This window comes from Trachemys scripta, chromosome 1, assembly GCF_013100865.1.
Source record: "Trachemys scripta elegans isolate TJP31775 chromosome 1, CAS_Tse_1.0, whole genome shotgun sequence".
NCBI classification, from domain to species: Eukaryota; Metazoa; Chordata; order Testudines; family Emydidae; genus Trachemys; species Trachemys scripta.
Genome location: NC_048298.1, coordinates 92,527,294 through 92,553,646, shown reverse-complemented (window position 1 = coordinate 92,553,646; position 26,353 = coordinate 92,527,294). Strand labels below are relative to the sequence as shown.

The window sequence follows — 26,353 nt, the reverse complement described above, 5'->3', positions numbered from 1 at the left end:
TCCCTCTAATTTTATTTTTAGGAGGGTAGATCAAAATGAAACATTTCAGTCTTGTCAAAAGGCTTCATTTGACTCCAAAACAATTTATTTTTTTCAGCATTACCAATGAACCAAAATATCCCAGCAATTCTGATTATACCGGGGAAACAGTTACCTTAGGTGTTAATTGTAACAATGGGACATATCCTTTCAACTAGAGAATTTCCTGACTTGTGCAGACAACTTTGGAGCTTGCATGTGCCATTAGGCCCTGGTCCAGCAATGCACGTCAGCATGTGCTTAACTGCAAGCATGTGAGTAGTCCCATGGAAACCAGAGGGCTAACTCATGTGCTTAAAGTTAAGCATGTGCTGAAGTGCTTTGCTCATTCAGGGCCTGTATGTAGCTTTTTGTATGGGATTTGTATATATTAATTATACAGTGCCATCAGTGTGCTAGGTGCTGCTGGACAGACAATATAATCATAGAAATGCAGAGCTGGAAGGGACCTTGATAGGTCATCTAGTCCAGTCCTCTGCCCTGGGGCAGTACTAAATATTATCTAGACCAGTGGTTCCCAAACTTGTTCCGCCGCTTGTGCAGGGAAAGCCCCTGGCGGGCCGGGACGGTTTGTTTACCTGCCGTGTCCGCAGGTTCGGCCGATCGCGGCTCTCAGTGGCCATGGTTCGCTGCTCCAGGCCAATGGGAGCTGTTGGAAGCAGAGCAGGCCCGCAATCAGCCAATCACCCTTACTTCTGCGCTGCTGCCTTCAGAGCTGGGCCCTCAGTCAGCAGCCACCACTCTCTGGCCGCCCAGCTCTGAAGGCAGCAGCACAGAAGTAGGGCTGGCCTGGTATGGTATTGCCACCCTTACTTCTGCGCTGCTGCTAGTGGGGCACTGCCTTCAGAGCTGGGCGCCTGGCCAACAGCTGCCTCTCTCCAGCCACCCAGCTCTGAAGACAGTGCAGAAGTAAAGGTGGCAATACCATGACCCCCCTAAAATAACTTTGCGACCCCCCTACAACTCCCTTTTGGGTCAGGACTCCCAATTTGAGAAACGCTGGTCTCCCCTGTGAAATCTGTATAGCATAGGGTAAAAGCACACAAAAGACCAGATTTCACGGGGTCAGACTGGATTTCACGGGGCCAGACCGTGACGTGTTTTTCGTGGCCGTGAATTTGGTAGAGCCCTATCTATGACCATTTCTGTTCTGTATTTTGGGGGGTGGGAAGCAGGGTGATGTATTCATATTGTATGATGAAGATGAAAGACTCTCCATTCTAATAGTAACTCAGAAGGATGTTAAACAGCAGCTACTGTACCATAGGTGCCGGCTTCCTCTGGGCCCGGGGGGTTCTCAACCCCCCGCTCTGCCCCAGGCCCCGCCCCCACTCACCCCCTTCCCCCAGGCTCCCACCCCTGCCCTGCCTCTTCCCACTCCACCTCTTTCCCACCTAGTTCTTCCCCTCCCGCCAGCATGCCCCATCTGCACTCCTCCCCCTCCCTCCCAGAGCCTCCTGCACGCTGCGAAACAGTTGATTGCGGCAGGCAGTCGGCGCTGGGAGGGAGGGGGAGGCGCTGGGACAGGAGGGGGAGCTGGCTGCCAGTGGGTGCTGAGCACCCACTAATTTTTGTCCATGGGTGCTCCAGCCCTGGAACACCCACAGAGTCGGTGCCTATGAGTTAGACATCTTTAAATCAGCAGGTCCCGGATTTTAAAAGAGCTGGCTGAGGACGTCTGGGCTGTTAATGTTGAATTTCAATAAGTCTTAGAACATTGGAAAAGTTCCAGAGGACTGGAAGTAACCTAATGTTGTGCCAATACTTTAAAAAGTAAATAGGATGACCTGGGTATTATAGGCCTGTCAATCTGACATTGATCCCAGGTAAATTAATGGAGCAGCTGAGACAGAACTCAATTAGTAAAGAATTAAATGTGAGTAATATAATTAATACCAATCAACTTGGGTTTATGGCAAATAGATCTTGTCAGATTCGATATTTTTTATGAGATTACTAGTTTGGTTGATGAAGGTATAGTGTAGATGTAATATACTTGGCTTTCTGTGAGGCATTTGAGTTGGTACTTCCGGATATTTTGATTAAGAAACTAGACTGATTCAAAATCAACGTGGCATATTAAATGGATTAAAAACTGACTAATGGATAGGTGTCAGAATGTAACTGTAAATGGGAAATCATCATTGTATTGCTAGTGGGGTCTATAGGGATTGGTTCTTGGCCCTACACTATTTAACATTTTCATCAGTGAACAATTTAGCCAGGGCTATGGCGGATTTGCCATCACTGGAAATGTTACAATCAAGATTGGCTGTTTTTCTACAAGATCTGCACTAGTTCAACAAGGAATTTAATTCAGGGAAGCCCTATGGCCTGAGTTAGACAGGCAGTCAAACTAGATGACCACAAAAGTCCCTTCTGATAAGCTATGCGGGGAACCATTCCCAGGGTCTTGTTCCTGTATACTTTCACTGTGCCTAGGGTCTTGGATGGGTACATACTTGGGGCTGCTAGCCCTTCCCACTGCTCACATTGCTGTCTGCATTATATTTAAACTAGCATTAGTATGTCTCCTTGAACTGGGAATCACACCCCAGCCTGAAGTGCAGATGTGCCCTGTAGCAAATGGAGCTCTGCTCTTGCCTCTGACTCATTCTGGTCCCTTGCAATCTGTCTCATGGGGCTGCTGGACTCCAGTGTGCCCTAACACTCAGTCTGATATAACCTTGTATAGCCTGCCATTGTCGCCAGTCACCCCACGCCGTGCCCCTTACACACAGTCTCCCTGGGCACTGCACTGCAGAGCGCCCCATCCGTGGCCTATAAATGCCTTTACAGCCAACCTCAGAGGAATGCTGGCCCCCAGTTTGCCTTCATGCCCCACCTTGACCCTTATAACCCATGCCAAAGGGCTGCTAGGCTTCAGAGGGCCCCATCCTTGACACTCACAACTCTCCGTAGCCCACTTCTTGGGCCTCTAGGTTGAAGGCTAATTGGTAGTTACAGGAAGTTTTATTTAAAACCATGTGGGATTCTTGGGTGAGTTATCCTACATTTCTACCCTCTAATTTTCTTCTAGCTCCTCTTGTGCTCTCTTTATTATTTAAAGTATGATGCAAAGCTCACTGAATTCACTGGAACTCCAGGGGTCAATATAGAAAAGAGTAATCCCTGCCCCCAAAGATCTACAATCTAGGTTATGGGAAGATACAGCATGTGGATGAAACAAACAGGGGACAGGAAGGGAGGGAAATACTTCTCTTTTCCATCTGTCTTCTTCCCGAGGGTCCGAGTGGGGGGGCAGGGGGAGGGGGAAGGAGATAGGAAGCAAAGGACAGCTTCTTTTAGCAGTGTATTACTCCTGATTTGAAGAAAACAATGTGTCCTGATTCCTGGAAACTGTTTAATCAGAAACAATACAATATAACAATGAAAAGAGAAATACTCCCTTCCCCGCCCAGGTTTTAAGAACTGCCTCAGAAGGCGCTCCGAGGGTGTCAAACAAACTACAAAAATAGGAAGTTCAGAGTCTGAGTGTCACACTCCAACTTCAGAGTGTTTATGACTGTATCTACTCCCTGAAAGGAGGCATACAGGGTGTGGAAGCCCTGAGAGGGCAAAAGGTGCAGGGGATACCCCAGCTTCATTATTTCCCATGGGGATCCATTCCAGTCTTGGACAGCCATTGGTCATTGCTGATTCCTGCATGTGTAAAGACGCTCCAGCTGCCAGGGAGTGAGAACTGAGAGGGTCAGCGATCCACCTGCTGTGAGGAGGCTGTCCCACCGGCAGCTCTTGGCTCAGGTGAGGAAACTCTGCCTTTACTGGGGGAAGGGTACGTGGCAGAGAGAGCCTGTCCCTGGACAGACAAGGGCTCATGAGCTCTGGAGCCGTTAGTCATAGATCTCATCTCTGTGATGAATGTTCACTTGTCTAGAACCTCATATTCTATCAAAGGAAATGGCATTTAGGAAGCTGGGGGTTGTTTTGGGTGGATCCTCTTCTCCATGCTTTCCCAAAGTGGAGAAAAGCCCCAGATCAGACATCCCCAGAGCACAGAGGCTTGGCTCTGTGGCTGTGCCCAAGGCGGGGGGGGGGTCTGTTATACTCTTTAGAAAGCAGTAATATGGGGCACATTCTCCAGTGGTGCAAGTACTTTCACTTCAGTTGAGTTACACCAATGGAGAATTTGACCATGGTTTTTGCACCACTGAATTCAATGCTAGATCCCACAAAAAGAGACAATAAATCTCCTTTGGGATTATGTCTGTGGATTGGGTCCCAAAGCAATTCCAGGGGAGCTGGCTGCAAACTGCCATTTGGAATCAGTTCAAAGCAATTCTCTCGAGGGGTGTTGCTGGAGGAGAAGCATATGGGGGAGAAGCCCAGAACTGAAGGAACATGAAGACTGAATCCCCATCTCATCCCAAGAGAGGGGAGATGTATATGAGTGCGGGAGATGGGGCGGGGTAGGGTAGGATGGTGAGTCTCCAGGGCAGGCTTGCAAACAAATGAGGGAGCTGTGTATGTGTGTGGGGGAATCCCAGTGGTGAATGAACATGGAGACTGAATTCCCCTCTCTCCTGCAATGAACCGGTCCTGGAAGTCAATTTTATTCTCCAGCCTATGTCCTACAGGAGGTCTGACTAGGTGACCTAATGGTCCCTTGTGGCCTTGATGGATCAGTGAAAGGTCCCCTTAGTGCAGGAGGGAAGGTTTTCTGTCTCACAGAAGGTCCCAAACACCTGACCATCAGAGCTTGGCTTCCACATTCAACAGGTGACAAAAAAGGAGTTAATAAGTGTGAGTGCAAGAACCCCAGGCCAGCGACCAGCCCAGAGCACAGGGAGCAGGACTGAGCTAGTGGGCGCAGGCTGGTGTGAAGATGAAGTTGTTCTGCAGGGCTCTGCTGGCTCTGTGCTGGGCTTTCAGGGTCGGAGAATCTCGAGGTAAGTTTTGGTTTCTTTTCCTCTTCTTTTTCCCCCCTGCCCTTTTTATCATCTTCCCTCCCCTCCTTCCAGTCCCTTTACTCTTCTCCATTCCCTTTCCTACTTTTCCTGTTTCCTCTGCTCAACTGCTCCCTCTGCCATTCCAGATGTGTATGTTGATGACTAGACTGACAGGCAAGAGGGTGATTGTTTACGTGAATGGGTGGTATGGTAAGTGGATGGAAATGTGGATGGACTTACAGATGGGAGGGTGCATGGATGAATGGAGAAATGGATGGATGGAGAAGTGGATGGTTGGATGGAGAAGTGGATGGATGGATGGAAGAGCAGGAGAGTGAGTAGATGGAGGGATGGACAGATGGGCTATTGTGCAAATGTATGAAAAAGCTGGCTGGTGAGTAGGTGGATGAACTGGAGGTGCAGTGCAGGGATAGACAGACCCCTGAAGGAGAGTGGAGGGATAGAACGATACATAGATTCAGGTGGGAATGTAAGTGAACGAATATCCATTTGGAGGTGTGGACAAATGGGAGGATGACTGTGAGGTGTGTGTGAAAGAGAGACAGAGAGGAGGGGGGAAATGTGAGGGGCAGGGAGACAGAGCAAGTCACCAGTGTCAATGTCAAAGGCTCACGTCTAGGGGTGTCCATCCCTCTGAACCACCTTAGTTCCTTCTTTACCACTGCAGAGAAAAAACAGGACCCTCTGTCATGTCTATTGACTGCTCCTGTTTCTAGGATTAATCTCCCATCTGTGCACAGTTAGAGCTAGTTCAGGGGTGGGCAAACTTTTTGGCCCAAGGGCCACATGTGCATATGCAAATGGTATGGTGGGCCATGAATGCTCACAAAATTGGGGATTGGGGTGCAGGAAGACTCTGGCTGGGGATGAGGGCTCTGGCGTGGGGTCAGAAATGAGGAGTTCAGGGTGTGGAGGGAGCTCCGGACTGGGGGAGGGGGTTGGGGTGTGGGCTCTGGATGGGGTGCGGACTCTGGGGTGAGGCTGGGGATGAGGGGTTATGGGTGCAGGAGGGTTATCTGGGCTGGGACCGAGGGATTCGGAGGGTGGGAGGCGGATCAGGGCTGGGGCAGGGGGTTGGGGCGCAGGAGGGTGTCAGGGGTGCAGGCTCCAGGTGGCGCTTACCTCAAGCAGCTCCTGGAAGTAGCAGCATGTCCCCCCTCCAGCTCCTACGTGGAAGTGCAGATAAGTGGCTCGAAGCACTGCCCCGTCCGCAGGCGCTGCCCCTGCAGCTCCCATTGGCCGCGGTTCCCAATGGCAGCTGAGGAGCTGGAGCTTGGGGCAGGGGCAGCGTACGTAGCCCCCTGGCTGCCCCTATGCTTAGGAGCCGGAGGGGGGGATGCTGCTACTTCCAGGAGCCACACGGAGCCACGGCACGCACGGAGCAAGGCAAGTCCCGGACCTCGCTGCCCGTCGGGAGCTCAAGGGCCGGATTAAAATATCTGAAGGGCTGGATGTGGCCTCCAGGCCGTAGTTTGCCCACCCTTGAGCTAGTTGTTTGTTGCTTGTTCTAGGTCAGTGTACCTTAGAAAGGGAGAAATTTCTCCAAATTCCACAATGTTCCCTCTGAGCCCCTCTTGTCCCAGCTCTGCACCAAGCCCAGACCCCATACAGAGCCTAAAATGGGTTTCAGAGGAGGTGCCTCATGCACATCTCTCTTTCCAGCGGTGGATGTGCATGTCTGATGTCTGCTGTGCTGGGGCAATCACACTCCCCAGCCCAATGTGCTATTGGCAGGGCTTTCACCTCTCACACACTCAAGGAAAGACACCCAAGTCTCCAGGCCTATCTGACCCCCAAGGCTCTTAAGCTATGTGATCCATTCTCAGGTCCAAATCCCATGCTCACACCACGACAGCCCTTTTCATTGCCAAGTCCTTCACTTGGGCCTTAGAGGTATTTTGTGGCATGGCTTGACATCATATGACATGTCATATAGTGCATTACTGCGAGTGACACCTCCTGAAATAATGCAACAATAATAAAGCAGTTCAGGAGAAGGAATGGAGGCAGTTGATGGGCTCACTCCCGTATGCAGAGGAGGTCGTCTGACCAATGACACTGTGAGGACGCTCATGCACCCCCCAACATGGCTTTCAACGAGGATTCTATGTGCTCACCACCAGGGCGACTCCCACAATGCAAATCAGAACTGCCAACCCCCAGCGTTCAGAAATCAAGGGTCAGGCCTAAAAAATCCTGAGAGTGACTTAAATATCATGAGATTTGAATGAGAATACAGCTGGGCGGGGGGTTGATATGTCATTTGTGTTGGCGTCTTTAGGGCTCATCCTTCAAGCTTCTCTTCCCAGCTGTGTAGGTCAGACACTTACTTTTTGTACATGAAAAGTGAGAGTCTCGGGTAATAACCTCAGTGCAGATGTTGGGGCTTTAAGAAAAACACTCAGTAGTCTGAGACTCATGATAGACTCACACAAGTTGGCCAGACTGTGAATGCACAGGGACGATTCTCTCATTACCACAGCTCCTGGTAAGTAAACCTCTCTTCTCCAGCCTCTGTATTGTGAGCATCGGGGAGCGGGAGGTTTTTGTCCATGACATCCCTGACACGTGAGCTAACTGACATGCGAGGGACTCCCGGGAGAGTTTACCCATTTGTGCCCCATTTCGCCATCTTTGACCTTCCCGCCATGGCAGTGGTGTGCACATCCCATTATTCCTCACTGCCCCTCTCTATGACCCACCCACAGCGTTGTGCTTTCCTTCCCCCTGCAGAGAGCCTCCCGATGCAGAGCCTGCGCTGCTACAATGACTACACCTCCCAGATGACCTGCACATGGCAGGAACGCACAGTGGCACGTCGCTTCCTCAATGTGACACTTTACCATGAGGACAATATAGACAAGTAAGTGCCTGACCCCTGCTCTGCTGCAGGACTCAAGAGGCCTCTGGCTGCTGAACCTAAGAGGTGGGAATGGGAGGAGGGAAAGGGATCCGAGCTGACAGCCCGGCTTTGAGGAGCACATGGACACCTGTGCTGGTCCTGCTGAGGGGTGGAAATTGGAGACTCTTTTAGGTCTGCATTGGGAGGATGGGGAGATACAGGAAGGTGCGCTGATCAGTTTATTTTATTACTTTTTCTATCACTCTCCCTTGGTTTTTCTGGGGCATCCCAGGTGTGAGTGATGGCAGGGCCTGTTAGCTTACCGTACCTGGAGTGAAGAAATAGGCATTAGAGTACAGCTGTGTTGAGGTTCATTCATCAGCAGAAGAGAGAGGGATGGTTCCCCACTCCCAAACATTCCCCTGGATCTTCTTTGTTGCGGGGTCAGAAGGAACATAGCTCTGGTGAGGTCACATCTGCAAAATAAGGATGGGTGGAGAGACTGAAAAGAGAGAAGTGGTTATGCCAAGCTGTGCAATCGGGTTTCCGCCCAGAGTTACTGGGCTATGTACCTCCAGTATCTGCCCACCACATCTGTTTCCTTTAGAGAGGGGAACTGAGCCATCAGGCCTGGACGGATGTGGTGGGCAGAGAGGGAGAGGGACAGAAAGGGAGATGTGGAAAGCAAGAGATGGGGAGATGGGGAGAGTAAAGGTCAGGGTTTAGGAATGGGGGAAAGTGGTGGGGAATAGGAAGGTATCATCTCTATTGCCTTTTCGGGAAGAGATGTTGAAATCATTAGTGGCTTGATCCCATGCCTATTGAAGTCAGTGGAAGGACTCCCGCTGACTTCACTGTGCTTTGGATTGGGACCTAAGTGAGCCCATCACCCCTGGAAAAAGAACCCGTACAAGGACTTGACTCTTGAGAGAATGCTCTGGAGTCCAATCAGAAGATGAGCTGTGAGGATGGATCCTGGGATGAGCGTGAACTAGTCAGACAACTGGACACTAGTGCCAGCAATATGCCCATGAAACACAGCTCTCTACTTATCCTTCACCGCACACAAGCACGCCACTACCACCAAGACGGCCCAGTGCTTGGATGAGACCAGCTCATGGGTGAAGAACAGCTGGCTGAAGCTGAACCAGAGCAAGATAGAGGTGAAGCTGGTGGGCAGAGGAAAGCATTTTGAAGTGTTTGCAGCCACAGTGCAGTCTCTTTTGGCTGAAGTCACATACCCACAACCAGTCAGTTCAGTCCATCATTGAGGAGTACTCTTGGATTCCTCGCTGACCCTAAGTTCTCACATAGCAGTGCCAGCAAGTAATGCTTTTTATCATTTCTGGTTGGCTGGCGGACTCGGTCCCATCCTGGTGGACCTGGCTTCAGTTATTCACACCTTTGTCACTTCTTGGCTGGACCACAGCAAGGCAAAGTACCTGGGCATGAAACCTTCAGTGTGTAGGAAACTCCAGCTAGTACAGAACACTGCAGCGTGTCTCCTCAGCAACACAGGCCTATCGGGAACTCACCACCACTGTCCTCCACTGGCTTCCCACAGAATTTCAAATCAAGTTAAAGGTCTTGTCCTTATCTTCAAGGCTCTCCAGGGTTGGGGCCCAAGCCATCTAACGGGCCATCTAATGTTCTGGGACAAAAATTGTGGTTGACAACTCCACTTCTCTGGCACAATGGAACTCTTGTCACTAAGATTAACTCTCATCTGTGCTGGAGACAGAGCTTTCTCAGGGGCCAGTCTGAGACTGTGGAATCAACTTCTATGGGAACTTAACAACAGTCACAACCTCACACCTTCCACTCCAAGTGCAAGGCGATCTCTTTGACATGCCTTTGCTAATAGAAATACACAGCAACATGTGTATATTTAAAAAAAAAAATCCCTACCAACACAAGACACTGCACTTCACATGCTTTTCCCCCTGGGGAGAGAATGAGACCCACCCACAGATGACAGATGTGAAGTCACATTGCTTAATGATCTACTCGAAGGTGCTCAGATGCTATGGTGATGAGTGCAGCATAAGAATCTATATAGACTAGAACAGAATGTGGGGAAGATTTCAGGAGCCTAATTTGGGATTTTCTATCTGTACCTAATCAGCTCCTCCTCACCCACTTTCTCTGCACATAGGAGAAGCACACAGATCCCATGTGAGCCTCAGGGAGGCAAGGAGTTGCCGATCTGCCAGGACTCCTGTGTCTGCTGGAGCTGCCACAGGAACAGCACCATGTTTGCTATTGGGCTGCGCGACAGTTACACTTTCAAACCCGACCGGTTGCTGCAGGCCGAGCTGAACGTCAGCCTGTTCCAGAATGGTAAGGGCAAGACACCACCGCTCTCTTCTCTCCAGGAATATTTGAGATCCTGTGAAATTAAAACTTCTTCCTCTGCCCTGATCCCCTAACCCTAGTCAAGAATCCTGAACGCTAACGTTTAACCTTACTTCTGCATGTCAGCTTATTATCCTGCCAGGAATAGTTTCATTTCCATTGTGAGGCCTGTGTTTCTGTTTCTCACTTAGAGGATGACAGATGGATGGATGGATTCCTTCCTTACCAGCCTACAATGGAAAAACCAGACATATTCCTCCCAGTTGACCCACCCTCTTGCTCTGGCCAAGTGTCTCTGCCATTAGGAAAAAATGATCTCAAACAAACCTTTTTACTCAGAAAAATGTAATATGTAATAAGTAATATGTCTTCACCTTTAAGAATACTGCACTCATGTCCCTATTACCCTTCTGTTCTGTTCACCACCATTTTCACTATGGCCTTGGCAATTCTACTTGTTACACTGCCAAGTGCCAACAGGATAAGTATTAGACAGGCCCTCTGCCCACTCCCCATCCCCATCTACCAATAACCGCAACCCGTGTTGTCCCTTCTCATTTCCAGTCCAGCCCCTCCCACCTCAGAAGCTCTGGATCAACATCACAGAAGCAGGTGACTTCTTGCTGTCCTGGGAAGCAGCTGAAGGGACTAATGAAAGCCACTGGGTGCATGATGAATTGGAGTTTGAAGTGACCTACAAGCGGGAGTGGGAATCCTGGGAGGTAGGCATGAGATGTGCTTAGGCATTGGCATGTGCTGTTCTTGGTTGCACCTTTTAGAGGGTGGAAAACAAACCTTTGCAATCCTCTGAAACCTGCTTGGCTGCTGCTGAACCCAGCTGATCCTCTGAAACCTGAATGACCCAGACGGTGGGTCCGTGCACACTGCAGCTAGCTGTGTGTGCATCTTACAAACCCTGTGCCGTCCGGCCTTGGCTAGTCATGGCCAGAGATCTAGCAAGTAAAAAGCAGCCTCTGCACTATGAGAGCAATGAGCCCTGCACAAGCAGTATCTGGCTTCACTTTACCCTGGGATCACAGCGCTGGCTGTGCTTGGCTAAGTAGAATTGCCCAAGAAAAGGATACTCCCATGCCTCTCTAACAAGTCTCTCTATCTCTCTCCACCACCCCTGACTCCTCACTATCTCTTCCCCACTGACAGAAATCTTCCTCGGTGTCAGTCGCAAACTCCTCCCATTGCCTGCTGAGGCGTGATGCCCTTGTGCCAGGCAGCACCTATGAAGCTCGTGTGCGATCCAAGCCAAGCCAGGGCGCTGGTTGGTCTGGGCAGTCCAGCGAATGGAGCACTGCCGTGTCCTGGAAGTCCCAGGAAGGTAATTCCGGAGGCCGAGGGGGCGTGGGGGGAAGGAGGGACGTGATGAGATGCTGGGAGCAGAGGGATTTTGTGCTTCGCTTCCAGAGGATTTGGGGGCTGAGCTGATGACGTTGGAGAATCTCTGGAATTTGATGAAAATGGTCCAGTTTCACTGGTGTTCTCTTATTTGAAGTGAATTTAGTGTCACTGACAGGTACCAGAGCAGTAGCTGCGGAAACTTCAGTGCTCTGGTTAGTCCCATGGCACAGGTACCAGTCCCAGTGCAGCACTGGCAGGGGCAGTACAAGCTCCTTATACAAACTTCCCCTGCCATTTCACCTGAAACCCCTCGCCTTGATGGGGCCCTTCTAGGTGTGCTCAGTATCGGGCCTCTCAGCAATAGGGCCAGTGAGTGCCAGTGGAGATAGTGGGTTTTGGGATGTGGGCTCCGGAGAGGCCAGTCTCTCTGTCTCTTGCAATATGTGGATTGTATCTTTTGGATGAATGGACCAGCATAATGCTCTGGGCTCTCATAGAAAACCCTGAAACAGAGGGCATCGCTATACTACTAAATGATGTTGACCCAAGTGATGTTGGCATATAGCCTCCTCAGAAATTAAATCACATTTGTGTGTCCACACTATACTCCTTGTGTTGGTGGTGCGCATCCTCATCAGCAGTGCTTGCATCGATGCAGAGAGCAGTGCACCATGGGTAGCTATCCCAGTGTGCAACTCGCCACCATCAAGCACAGGGGGTTTGGGGAAGGTTTTGCAGTGCCTCCTGGGGCCAAAATGAGTGGCACAGCGGTGACTGGGAACATGATTTCAACATCCCAGAATGCAGTATTCTCCATCCCATAATTTCATCTGCATCCCATAATGTTCTGTCTCCTCAACCTACAGCATGTGTGCCAAAGGTGGCACGTGAGCTGATTTTTTTAATGGCAGGGGGCGGGTCCCGGCCGCTGCTGTGCCTGCTGCCGGCCTGGGGTTCCGTTACTCAGCCAGCAGTGGGCTGAACGGGGCTGGCAGCGGGCTGAGTGGTCTGGGGTTTCGTCCGCCGGCTCCTGCCAGCCAGGGTCCCAGCCGCCGGCCCACTCAGCCCACTGCCAGCCAGGGTCCCAGCCGGAACCCCAGACCAGCAGTGGGCTGAGCGGGCCGGTGGCCAGCCATTAAAAAAAAAAAAATCGGCTCACGTGCCACCTTTGGCACATGTGCTGTAGGTTGAGGACCCCTGTTCTAGTGCATACAGTGTATACTGTATGTACTGTACCTTATGGTAATTTTCACTATACATGATTTTCCTCTTATGCTCTGACCTTAGAACCTAACCCCTGCGTAAGATGTGACTCCACTGTAGTGTAAAAAAAAAATTTGGGGCACCGCTTTTTGGCCTAGTTTGCCTAGTGGTTACACCGGCCCTGCATCCGGCCCTGCTAACTTGAATTCATTCAGATTAGTCAGAAGATCTCTGACGTGTTCTTTATTTATTCTGATCTGCATCCCTTCCTCTTTATTATCTATGGTAACTTCACTAGTCATCCAGTCACATGTTATTTTTTGTGAAAGACTGACGCAAAGGAAGGCATAGCTGCTCAGTGCTTACTATCTTCCATTACCAGCTCACCTTCTCCATTGAGCAGCAGGCCCACATCTTCCCTGATTTTTCTTTTTCATCTGACACATTTATAGAACTCTTTCTTGTTGTCTCTAACATGCCATGCCAGGTGCAACTCATTCTTGCCTTGGCTTTCTTGAGTTTGTCCTTACACACTCACACTATTCCCATGTAAACTTCCTTGGTGACACGGCCCTCCTTCCATTTCCTGGATGTATCCCATTTGGTTTTTAGATAGGTAAAAAACTGCTTGTGCAGCCACATTGGCCTCCTGTGGCTCTTCTTATCTTTCTTCTGCATTAGAATAGCTTGATGTTTAGCCTCTAATATTACATCTTTTAGGAATGGCCAGCACGCTTTGGCTCCTTTTCTTCCTAATTGGTCTTTCCATGGGACATGGCCTACTATTTCTCCAAGCTGGTTGAAATCTATCTTTCTGAAGTCCAGTGTTCTTGTTTGGCTGTTCTCATGTCCTCCTTTCCTTAGGATCTTGAATTCTATCAGATCATGATCACTTCCCTCCAAGTTCCCAGCCACCTTCATGTTCACAACTAATTCATCCCTGTTGGTCAACACCAGGTCCAAAATGGATGACCCCCTAGTTGTTTCTTCAACTTTCTGAATCAGAAAGTTGTCCCCTACACATGCTAAGAATTTGCAGGACATATTATGTTTCGCTGTAATAGTCTTCTAGCAGATATCAGGGAAGTTAAAATCCCCCATTAATATTAGCTCATGTGTGTTAGCTAATCTTGTTACCTGCTTGTAGAATGCCTCATCCACTTCCTCTTCTTGATTTGGTGCTGTATAATAGCCCCCCCCCATAACATTGCTACTCTGCTTTTCCATTTTTATCCTCGCCCAGAAACTCTCAGTATGTTTGCCATTCACTTCCTCTTGCACCTCAGAGCAAGTGTCTACATTCTTGATATACAGCACAGTGCTGCCTCCTTTTCCACCCATACCTTTCCTTTTGGAACAAACTATATCCCTCTAATCATGAGAGGTGTCCTACCAAGTCTCTGTAATGCCAATTAAGTCATAATTTTCTTCATATACCATGACTTCCAGTCCATCCTGCTTATTCCCCATACTCCTTGCATTGATATACAGACACTGAAGATATTTTGCAGACTGTCCTGTTGCTTTTCTTCTTGCCTTTTTAATGCAGTTGTGGTTTCTATGATAATTCCTTGGAGGCTAGATTACTGTGGGGCATAGAAAGAAACAATTCAAAGTTGTTGATGGCATTCACGGAGCAGCTGCAGATGATGGAGAGCTGGTTCTGGGTCTGAGAAACAAGCATTGACTGGTGGGATCACATTGTCATGCGGGTTTGGGATGATGAGCAGTGGCTGCAGAACTTTCGGATGTGCAAGGCCATATTCCTGGATCTGTGTACAGAGCTTGCCCCAGCGCTCCAGCTCAGAGACACCAAAATGAGATCTGCATGGACAGTGGAGAATAGGGTGACCAGATGTCCCGATTTTATAGGGACAATCCCAATATTCAAGTCTTTGTCTTATATAGGCACCTGTTACCCTGCACTCCATCCCAATTTTTCACACTTGCTATCTGCTCACCCCAGTGGAGAAGTGAGTGATCTCAATGAAAAAAATCCCAATGGTTATAGCTGCCTGCTGTGTTCTGCGTAATATCTGTGAAGCAAAGGAGGGAACGTTTCCACCAGGGTGGAGGGCAGAGATAGAATAGATGTCTGTTGAGTGATGTGGGAAAATGTCCTACCCTGGTGGAAGAAATAAGGCAGCCCTCCCCAGAAACCTTCAGCAAGGGATTGCAGACAACCTCAAGATCATTATAGAGGATTCTTGGGACATCCTGGTGCACATAAACAAACTGTTCTGTGGGGACCCTTCTTCTTAACTCTAGAGGGGGATGAGAAGCGGATAGCAACACTTCCTCTATTGGTTATTTCACTACCTCTTCTAGCATAAGTAAAAAAAGAGTAAATCAACAGATGTGTCCTGCTACTTCGGTGGTTCCAACCCAACAATTTCAAAGCAAACTGCAGCCTTACCAGAGGTTCCTTCCCCTGCATCAGACTCATCTCTGCTGGACTGTAGGGACTGGCTGGACTGCCCAGGACTCAAAAACAGGTCCTGGCTCACTGTGAGGCTGGAACCCCAGACACCTGTTCTCCATTCTCCTCCTTCTCTTCTTCCTCCACCTCCTCTTCACTGTTCATAGCAGGGGCCTGTGACTCGGGCTCCTCTGAAATATCCACGGGACTCTTGGGGGTGGTAGTGGGGTCTCCACTGAGGATGGCATGCAGCTCTTTATAAAAATGGCAGGACTGCGGCTACACACCAGAGTGATTGTTAGCCTCCCTTGCCTTCTGATACACCTGCCACAGCTCCTTGGCTTTCACACCGTGCTGCTGCTGGTCCCTCCTGTAGCCCTTCTCCTCCATGCCCCAAGTGACCTTCTCCTAGATGTTGACATTTCTATGTCTAGCTCAGAGCTGTGCCTGCACAGTTTCTTCTCCTGACAGACCCAAGAGATCCAACTCCCTCCCCATCCCCAGTATACTCCGGGCAGGAGCGCGTCTGTAGCATGTAGCCAGCATGGTCAGCAGGGCAGTTGCTAGGCGTTCTCTAGAGCTGCTAGGTGAGCTCTCCAAGCCGGGCAAACATGGAAATGGAACTTCAAGAATTCACAAAGCTTTAAAGAGGAGGGGTGGCTTCCTGTGTACCTGGCTGCTGAGCAATGGAGTTCAAAATGGTGACCAGAGCGGTCAAAATGGGGCATTGTGGGACACCTAAAGACCACAAATGGCTGATATAAGTAACGCAGGGTCTACACTGACAATGCTTCGACCTAACTACATCTACCTAAATTCTATGCTGCTCACGGAGGTGGAGTTATTAAATCAGCATAGCAGGTGCTTTAAATCAGCAGGAATGAAATTTTAGTGTAGACATTTACTAAGGCTAGGTCTACACTACCTGCCTGAATCGGCGGGTAGAAATCGACCTCTCGGGGATCGATTTATCGCGTCCTGTTGGGACGCGACAATCGATCCCTGAATCGACGCTCTTACTCCACCAGCGAAGGTGAGAGTAAGGGCCGTCGACGGGAAGCCGCAGAGGTCAATTTTGCCGCCGTCCCTACAGCGGGGTAAGTCAGCTGCGATACGTAGAATTCAGCTACGCTATTCGCGTAGCTGAATTTGCGTATCTTAAATCGACCCCCACCCCCGTAGTGAAGACCTGCCCTAAGTTAGGTCAACGTAAGCTGCCTTACATCGACCTAACTCTGTAGTGAAGATCAGTCTAAAAGTATTCCCTTCTTCCCTCAATGTTACAATCAGTCCCCGCTCCACTGTCCTCCGCATCCCTCCCAACCCTGCCCCTCCCAGAGCTACACTAACCACTGGCTCCTCACTAGGGGATGAGGCTCAGCCCAAGAACCTTCGCTGCCTCTTCAATGGGGTTGATCGGCTAATGTGCAGCTGGGAAGTGAGGACAGAAGTCACCAGCTCTGTCTTGTTCGCGCTCTTCTACAGAACCCCACCGGCATCAGAGTAAGTGACCTGCCCATGGCAATTTATGCCTGTCCTCCTGTATCTGACCATCCCTCCTACTCACTCAGGCCTGGCTACTCTCTTCCCCAGAGAGACAGAATGCTCTCCAGTCCATGAGGAGGAATTGCCTGGCAGCCACTACCTGCTCCACAGCTGTGAGATCTATGTCACCAACCCCAGCAGGCTGAGCCAGTACCTCATAACTGTCCGGCCCAAGGAGGAGGAGAAACTGATTCAAGCCTCCCAAAACAGTGAGAGCCCATTTGGATCCTCTGCCCAGGGTTATCAGGGGGGTTCTCCTCCAGCTTAGGAAACGCTTGGGTTGACAGAGGTGGAATGGTTAACAAAAGAGCTAGACAGTGATGTGTGGGTGGGACAGAGGGCTGGTAAAGGAAGCTCCCAGCACTGGAGCTCCTGACTGGCACCGACAGAGCACTGCTGCGAGGAGGCACAGAATGGGCGTGTGGAGATGAGATGTGTCAGATGGGGGCACTGCTATTAGCAGTCCTTGGTGCTAGTCTGCTCAGGCAACAAGTTTCGCACCCGCATATCCTTAGTCCTGCCCACAACCCAGAGTGGAAAAGGGAATGGGCAGGAAGATAAGCTGGGAGATGGATCCATGTTCCTAATGCATTGTTTGTGTTCTAGTCAAGCCACTTGCACCTGTCAACGTGACAATGACAAAGATGAAAGACCAGGAGTATGAGCTGAGATGGACAAAACAGATCCTAAGCTATGACCATATAGGCCAGAGATATGAATTCTTATATTGGAAGACTGTTGACTCCTTGGAGGTAGGTGATGGTACTGTTGGGAGCCCAGGACTCTGCCAGGGAGGTGGGTGGATGGGACAGAGAGTTCCTCACCCCTCCTCCATCTCTTCTCCTCTTCTCTTCCCAGAATGCCCAGATTGTAAACATCAGCAATGACAAGCCTCCCTTCATCATCACCCTGCAGATGCTGGAGCCCTCCACACACTATAGGGGAAAAATGCGGGCGAGGGTGCACTCGGATAGCTACAAGGGGCCCTGGAGCGAGTGGAGTGAGGAGTGCACCTGGGAAACTGAGAGTGGTACATCCCAGCTGGGCTACTGGCTTGGGGCTTTGGGGGAGGGGGTCAGTTCCCTCCCTAGAGAAACGGGTCCCTTGGCTGGAGTTTCAGGGAAACTGAGGTTTCATACACTTACTTAAGCAAAGAGCCTGACCAGGGTCCCCTTGGTACCTGGCTGCATGCTTCATATCACAGAGAAGGAGTATAATTGGCTTATCTGAATGGGATCCCAGGGCTGCCATTCTCCATGGGAGCAAGAAAACTATATGAAAATCAGGGGCAGGAAGTGGATGCACTAGGTGAGGAGGGAAGGAGGCCTCCACAAGGAAGATTAGAAGCATGAACTGCCTACATTGTCAGTGTCGTACAGCGGATTTAGTTCCATGATTCCCAGGAAAATTAGGGAGGTGTGACATTCCCCTCTGGTGTTATATGGACTGGTGATCTGCTAGGTCACTCCAATCCTTGACTCTGGGAGCCAGCCTTACCCTGCTCTGCTGTGAGAACCCCCACTCCTGGGCTGTTCACACACAGCCTCTGGCATGTAAGCTGCTCCCTGCTACTTGCAACCAAATGACACTAGTCAATATCTCTGGTCCCAGACACAACCCTAGGAACCTCCATCTTGCAGTGTCCAGTTATGCCCGCTGGATGCTGCAAGCTTATATGAGTTTGTCAATTTAACAAAGAAATTGATATGTACCAGGCTTGTTTTCCCAAGGGGAGACTCTGACATGGTTCAAACCACATACACTGCTTCAGGTAGAATAAACAAACAGATTTATTAACTACAAAGATAAATTTTAAGTGATTATAAGTCAAAGCATAACAAGTCAGATTTGGTCAAATGAAATAAAAGCGAAATGCATTCTAAGCTGATCTTAACACTTTCAATGTACTTAGAAACTTAGATGCTTCTCACCACAGGCTGGCTGGTTGCTCTTCAGCCAGGCTCTCCCCTTTGATCAGTGCTTCAGTTGCTTGATGTGGTGTCTGTAGATGTAGGTGGAAGAGAGAGGAAGAGCATGCCAAATGTCTCTCCCTTTTATCATGTCCTTTCTCCTCTCTTGGCTTTGCCCCCTTCCCCCCCTCCCCTTTCAGAGTCAGGTGAGCATTACTGAATCTCTCCAACCAAGGAGAGCAATTCCCCTGATGTGGCCTCATGCACTGTAGCTCCCTTGCTGGACAATGGCTGTTGATGGGTTGTTTGACACCCTGCCCGGGCGCTGGTTACTTTCCTTGCTGTTGCCTCTGGGGAGCTAATATCTGTCTGATTCTCCTAATTTACAGCATGATTTAGTGACAACCATACTACACAATTATAATAACTTCATATGCATTAATGATATTGTGACAGACCCAGACCAGTGGGGTACAGGAGTCTGGTAGAGGGCAAATATACTGGTCACTGGATGAGTAGTTTTCTGTTCCCTGAGTGACCAGAGCAGGGGCTGCACTAAAGTAATCAGGAACCTGCTAGAACCAGTTAAGGCAGGCAGGCTAATTAGGACACCTGGAGCCAATTAAGAAGAAGCTTCTAGAATCAATTAAGGCAGGCTAATCAGGGCACCTGGGTTTTAAAAAGGAGCTCACTTCAGTTTGTGGTGGGAGTGTGAGGAGCTGGGAGCAAGAGGTGCAAGGAGCTGAGAGTGAGAGGGTGTGCTGTTGGAGGACTGAGGAGCACAAGTGTTATCAGACACCAGGAGGAAGGTCCTGTGGTGAGAATAAGGAAGGTGTTTGGAGGAGGCCATGGGGAAGTAGCCCAGGGAGTTGTAGCTATCATGAAGCTGTTACAGGAGGCACTATAGACAGCTGCAGTCCACAGGGCCCTGGACTGGAACCTGGAGTAGAGGGCGGGCCCAGGTTCCCCCCAAACCTCCCAACTGATCTGGACTGTGGGTTCTCCCAGAGGGGAAGGTCTCTGGGCTGTTCCACAACCCACATGGTGAATCTCTGAGGAAAGAAAATCCACCAATAAGCGCAGGACCCACCAAGATAGAGGAGGAACTTTGTCACACTGGTGCACAGCGTGGCGGAAAAAGGAGGGTGATTTAAACAAAAAACAAAAAAACAAAAAAAAAGGGAGAGAGTTTATTTTTTTTCACCACAATGGATGACGTAGTGCTGGCACTGATACAAGCTACGGTGGCCCAGCAGGAGGCTACCCGTGTTCAGGCAGCCGCCCAACAGGAGGCAGTGCGGCTGCAGCAAGAGACTAATCGCCTGCTGATGGACCAGGCTGCTCAAGACCAAGCTATGTTGCGGGAACTGGTAAACCAGATAAAATCCCTTACAGAGCTGAATCGCGGCCATGATGGGACGCGGCTCATACGGGCCAGCCATTGGCTGCAGAAAATGACACGGGAGGATGATGTAGAGGCATACCTTCTGGCCTTTGAGAGGACAGCCCTACGGGAGGCCTGGCCTCGAGATCAGTGGTCTGGCATCCTTGCCCCAGTCCTGTGTGGGGAGGCCCAGAAGGCCTACCATGATCTGCCTGAAGAGGCTGCGTCAGACTACCCCCCAGCTGAAAGCAGAGATCCTGGCCAGATCTGGGGTAACGATAGCAGTGCGGGCCCAGCAGTATCACGGTTGGAGGTACCAGGAAGACAAAACCCCGCAGTCCCAATTGTATGACCTCATCCATCTTGCACGAAAGTGGTTGCAAACAGAGTCCCGGAGTCCGGAAGAGATACTAGCGGTTCTGGTCATCGACTGATACATGAGGGGACTATCACCAGACCTTCGTGCCTAGGTAAGCCAGAACAAACCCTCCACCTTTCATGAGGTTGTCGCCCTGGTAGAGAGGCGAAGGACAGTGAGGGAGCTGACCCGACCAGTTAAGGAAGAGGCACCCCAGGTTAAACTAGTAGCATCAAGTCCTAAAGTTCGGGTGACTGGGCCACCAGGAGGGCCCAGGTGGAAAAAGAGAGGCTGAAGGCCCATCAGAGGCCACAAAGAGTCGGAGCACTGAGGGAGAAGAGGATCGTGATGTTAGACTGCCCAAACCAAGAGACCGGGGAACACCTAGGGCTCCATACAGATGTTATGCCTGCGGGGAGTGGGGACACATAGCTGCACAGTGTCCCAATGCTGAGGAGCTTATGCAGTGTAACCTGGGGAACTGGGCAGATCCATGCTCCCTAATCCACCTTGTGGGGGTCTCACTAACCCCACATATTATACCAGACCAGTGAAACTAAATGGGGTAGGGACCACGGCACTGGTTGATTCGCGGAGTGCTATCATGCTTATCTCAGGGAAGCTTGTGAAGCGTAGTCAGCTGCTGCAGGCTAAACATACGGGGATAACATGTGTCCATGGGACAGTTAGTTACTACCCCACCATCCCAGTAAAAATCGAGATCCAAGGGAACACTACTGAGGTAGCAGCAGGTGTAGTCCCTAAACTCCCATACCCGGTGCTCATAGGGAGGGACTTCCCAGGGTTTGGAAACTTACTCCCAGTAGGGGGATTGGAGAAAGATGGGGACCCTAAAATTGATGAGGCATCCACAGCAGACTTTCAACCCCCAATCTTCTCTGAAATATCCCCAGATTTGTTCTCCACTCCCAGACAGGGTAGAAAGATGGGCAGCTAAGGCCTTGGGAACCCGAATACTGACCCAAAGCCAGAGGGTTGCTCTTGTAGGTAGGCAGACCCGCGCAGCTGAAGAGGAGGCCATGCAGGAGGGAGAAGCACCTGAGTCTGACCCCCACCCTAATGCTTCTGAACCAGTAGAGGCAACAGAGACTGGGCCCCTAGAGAGGAAATTTTGGATGGGACCAGGCAGAAGACCCAAGATATGACAACATTAGGAAGGAGGTGACTGAAATAGATGGGGTCCCCGTGGAAGGGAAAATCCAGGGACCAGGACCCTACTTCATAATGAAGAAGGATCTCTTATACCGGGTTGCATCAGTACAGGGGCAGAAGGTACAGCAGATCCTAGTACCTCAGAAACACCAGAACGCTGTATTAAGTCTTGCTCATAGTCATCTTTTTGGGGGGCATTTGGGGGTAGAGAAGACCCTGGCACGAGTCCTACAACGGTTCTTCTGGCCTGGAGTACATGAAGATGTGCGGAGGTACTGTGCCTCCTGCCCAGAGTGTCAGCTGCACAGTCCCCGTCCCCACTTGAGGGCACCTTTAGTACCCCTTCCCATCATAGAGGTCCCCTTCGAGCGAATAGCCATGGACCTAGTGGGACCCCTGGAGAAGACGGCTCGGGGCCACCAATATATACTTGTTGTTTTGGACTATGCTACTCGCTACCCAGAAGCCGTCCCCCCGCGGAACACGGCCTCTAAAACTATAGCCAAAGAGCTGGTGGGGATCTTTGCCCGAATGGGGTTACCAAAGGAGATATTAACCGACCAAGGAACCCCATTTATGTCGAAGCTAATGAAGGACCTCTGTACGCTGCTCCATATACATACCCTGAGAACTTCGGTCTACCATCCACAGACTGATGGGTTGGTAGAAAGGTTTAACCGAACCCTCAAGGCTATGATAAGGAAGGTGGTAAGTCGGGATGGGAAGGATTGGGACACCCTACTACCCTACCTTATGTTCGCTATCCGGGAGGTACCACAGGCCTCAATTGGGTTTTCCCCCTTCGAGTTATTATACGGGTGTCACCCCCGTGGCATATTAGATATCGCCAAAGAGATCTGGGAAGAGGAACCCAATGAGGGGAGAAATATAATAGAGCATGTAATGCAGATGCGAGACCGGATAGCCCGGGTTACCCCTATTGTACAGGAACATTTGGAGAAGGCACAGGAGGCCTAGCGAACCCATTACAATCGCCAGGCAAAAGTGCGACAGTTCCAACCAGGGGATCGGGTTATGGTGTTGGTACCCACGGCAGAACGCAAGCTTCTGGCCCAATGGCAGGGGCCCTATGAGGTGGTTGAACCCGTGGGGGAAGTAACCTACAAGGTGCGGCAGCCAGGACGCAGAAAACAAGAACAGATTTATCACGTTAACCTTCTGAAACCCTGGCATGCACAAGAGGCATGCGCAACGGTCCAAAAAGACCTAACCCAGGAAAATAAGCCTTCCAAACAGGTGAGAGTGTCTCCTGATTTAACACCAGACCAGAAGAATGAGGTGTCTGAGATGATCTTCTGGAACCAAGATGTGTTCTCGACAAAACCGGGTTGAACAACCGAGACATATCACCACATCGTCATGAACCCTGGGGCCGGAATAACAATGAGGCCCTATTGGGTGCCAGCGGCAAAAAGGGAGGAAATAAAAGCAGAAGTAAAAAAAATGCTGGAGTTGGGGATCATCGAAGAATTCCACAGTCAGTGGTCCAGCCCAATCGTGCTGGTGCCCAAACCTGATGGCACCACAAGGTTTTGCAACGACTTCCGGCGACTAAACGAAGTATCCCAGTTCGACGCGTACCCCATACCTCACATAGATGAGCTAGTGGACCGTCTGGGTAATGCCCAGTACTTGACTACCTTAGACTTGACAAAGGGGTACTGGCAGATTCCCCTTGCAGAAGATGCAAAGGAAAAGACTGTGTTCTCTACACCAGAGGGTCTTTTTCAATATACTGTCCTCCCTTTTGGACTACATGGGGCCCCAGCTACCTTCCAGCGCCTCATGGACAAGCTATTACGCCCGCATAACAGTTATGCTGCTGCCTACTTGGACGATGTGGTCATTCATACCCCAGACTGGGAAACTCACCTAGAGAAGGTGGAGGCAGTCCTCAATACCTTCAGGCGAGCTGCCCTTACAGCAAACCCTGCCAAGTGCGCTGTAGGGTTTACAGAGGCCAAATATCTTGGCTACGTTGTGGGAAAAGGTCTGGTAAAACCCCAAGTGAACAAGTTAGAGGCCATCCAAAATTGGCCCCGACCAAGTCGCAGGAAACAAGTCCGGGCGTTCCTAGGTGTGGTGGGGTATTACTGACGATTTATCCCTCACTTTGCCACAAGGGCAAGCCCCCTGACAGACCTAGTGAAAGCCCGTGGGCCTGATCTGGTGAGATGGTCTGACGCAGCAGAGGAAGCATTCACAGACCTACAGACTGCCCTCTGCAATAACCCCGTACTGATAGCCCCTGATTTCACCAAGGAGTTTATCCTGCAGACGGATGCATCGGAAGTAGGGTTGGGGGCCGTTCTATCACAGGTGGTCGGGGAGGAGGAACACCCAATTCTATACCTCAGTCAGAAACTCCTTCCAAGGGAACAAAAATATGCAGTGGTGGAAAGAGAATGCCTTGCTGTAAAATGGGCCATGGAAACACCAAGATAGAGGAGGAACTTTGTTACAATATACATATATGGATAGAGAAATGACCTTTCCCCTGATACCTTACAAGGCATGCTTTATACTTCAGATCATGATTATATAAAAATGAGGAATATGGGGGTTACAGCATGCTCCCCAAAGGTATAGAATGTCACAGGAGGGTAACATGACTGTAATCTTCCCCACGTTGTATGTCTGCATTGCAGCCTTTGAAGTTTCCAGGTTACTACCTTTAAGAGGAACCAGGCAGACTGGATCCCACTGGTCAGGCTGAAAATGGGGCTGGAGGCCAGTGAGAGAAGTTCATGGATCTAAGTGGAGGGCTGGAGAAGGGAAGGAATGATCCATGTTAGAAGGTAGAAAGGGATCAATCAGTGGAGCTGGTTGAACTGTTCATTCTGAACAACATTTTCATGTCTGTGAAATAAGATGGGCTCTTTGCAACTGATTTTAAGCAAATCTGTCGGAACCTACAGGGGTTTCTCTGGTCATTCAGAGAAATGTTACTTCATGGGTGTGTTGTTCAGCATTTGGAATTCAGGCTGTGTGATTGGTCACTAGGTATCGTGGTGTGTTTCCTGGTCCCTGATTGGCTTCCTGAACATGTACAAATAGGAGAGGTGATTGAATAGGCCTTAATAGTGAATTTCCAGACTCTCAAATGTTTGTGTTTCTTGTACATTTACACTTAACTGCAAGTCTTTTTTTGTTGATATCTGCGATGTTCTTGTAAGGAACTTCACCTGGACGTTACTGATCTGTTCTCAGAGGGTTGGTCTACACTAAAGCTGTAAGTCGACCTCAGTTACATTACTTCAGTTACATAAATTATGTAAATTACGTAACTGAAATTGATGAAACTTAGGTCAGCTTACAGGAGTGTCTACACCATAGAATTATAGGACTGGAAGGGACCTCAAGAGATCATCTGTTCCGGTCCCCTGCACTCATGCAGGACTAAGTATTATCTAGACCATTCCTGATAGGTGTTTGTCTAACGTGCTCTTAAATATCTCCAATGATGGAGATTCCACAATCTCCCTCGGCAATTTATTCCAGTGCTTAACCTGTGCTTCCTAACCTGACAGTTAGGAAGTTTTTCCTAATGTCCAACCTAAACCGCCCTTCCTGCAATTAAAGCCCATTGCTTCTTGTCCTATCCTCAGAGGTTAAGAAGAATAATTCTTCTCCCGCCTCCTTGTAACAACCTTTTATGTACTTGAAAACTGTTTTCATGTCCCCTCTCAGTCTTCTCTTTTCCAGACTAAACAAATCCAATTTTTTCAATATTCCCTCATAGCATGTTTTCTAGACCATTAATCATTTTTGTTGCTCTTCTCTGGACTTTCTCCAATTTGTTCACATCTTTCCTAAAATGCGAAGTAGAGCAGAAGAATTACGTCTCTAGTCTTGCTTACAACACTCCTGCTAATACATCCCAGAATGATGTTTGCTTTTTTTTTTTTTTTTTTTTTTTTGCAACACTGTTCACTCACATTTAGCTTGTGGTCCACTATGACCCCCAGATCCCCATGCTGTGTCGACAGGAGACGCTCTCTAACTGACTTACCGTCTGCCTCCCAGGAAGGCGGCGTATAGATGTCGACGGGAGAATGCTTTCCCATCGACTTAGCAGATCTTTACCAGACCCACTAAATCTACACCTCTACACTGATCGCAACAATGCTGATTTAGCCAAGAGTATAGACAAGCCCTCAGCCTGAACTTTGCTTTAACAAAGTTCTTTGCTCTGGGAATTTCTTTAGTTTTTTTTTTAAATAGCCCTAACATGAGACTGGGGAGAACAGGGGCTTGAGGATCACATCCCCTTTAGAACTGGGTGAGTATTCCATGGTTTAACAGACCTGTCAGTTAGGACACGTGACTTGATAGGCAACCTACATTTTCCTGACCTCAATATCATCCCTCCAGAGCATCCAGAACATAAGGTTCGCTATAGAATGAAGCTATTTTCTGTTGCTGTCTCTTTATCTCTCTCTCTCTCTCTCTCATTTAGCTGCCTCAGCCGGGTCACAACTGATTCTCCCATTGCTGGTCCCATTCTTCACCATCATGCTGATAGCATTTGTCTGGTGTGGTTATAGATGCCTACTCAGGTAAGTCTGCACTGGGAGTTGGAGATCCGCCAGACACATTGGTCGAGTGAGTGCAGGGAGGTGCTGCATGTGTACACCCCTATCCTTGATCTAGGGCTTAGTTGAGCTGGAGATATGCCTGGGGTGCAGTGCAGAGCTCTCTCCGTGTCGGACAGCAGGTTGAATGTAGGGCCATGGAGTTTCAGGACCTCTGGGTTGACAAGGGGGCCCAGAGTAAGGCTGTGTGTCAGGTATAGCCTCCCCACAAGAGAAGTGACCCTG

At 49.6% G+C, this 26,353-nt stretch overlaps 1 protein-coding gene across 1 annotated transcript; it reads left to right on the top strand.

The window, feature by feature from the left end:
- Positions 1–3,385: 3,385 nt before the first annotated feature.
- On the top strand, positions 3,386–26,059 carry CSF2RB (colony stimulating factor 2 receptor subunit beta; the record flags this gene model as incomplete). The annotated part of the gene is given in 11 exon segments (XM_034777432.1): positions 3,386–3,804; positions 4,780–4,949; positions 7,704–7,833; positions 9,968–10,152; positions 10,732–10,889; positions 11,329–11,500; positions 16,510–16,645; positions 16,736–16,896; positions 17,294–17,439; positions 17,546–17,717; positions 25,993–26,059. Coding segments are annotated over 10 exon segments (1,391 nt in total), but the record flags the coding sequence as incomplete, so codon positions are not given.
- Positions 26,060–26,353: the final 294 nt, after the last annotated feature.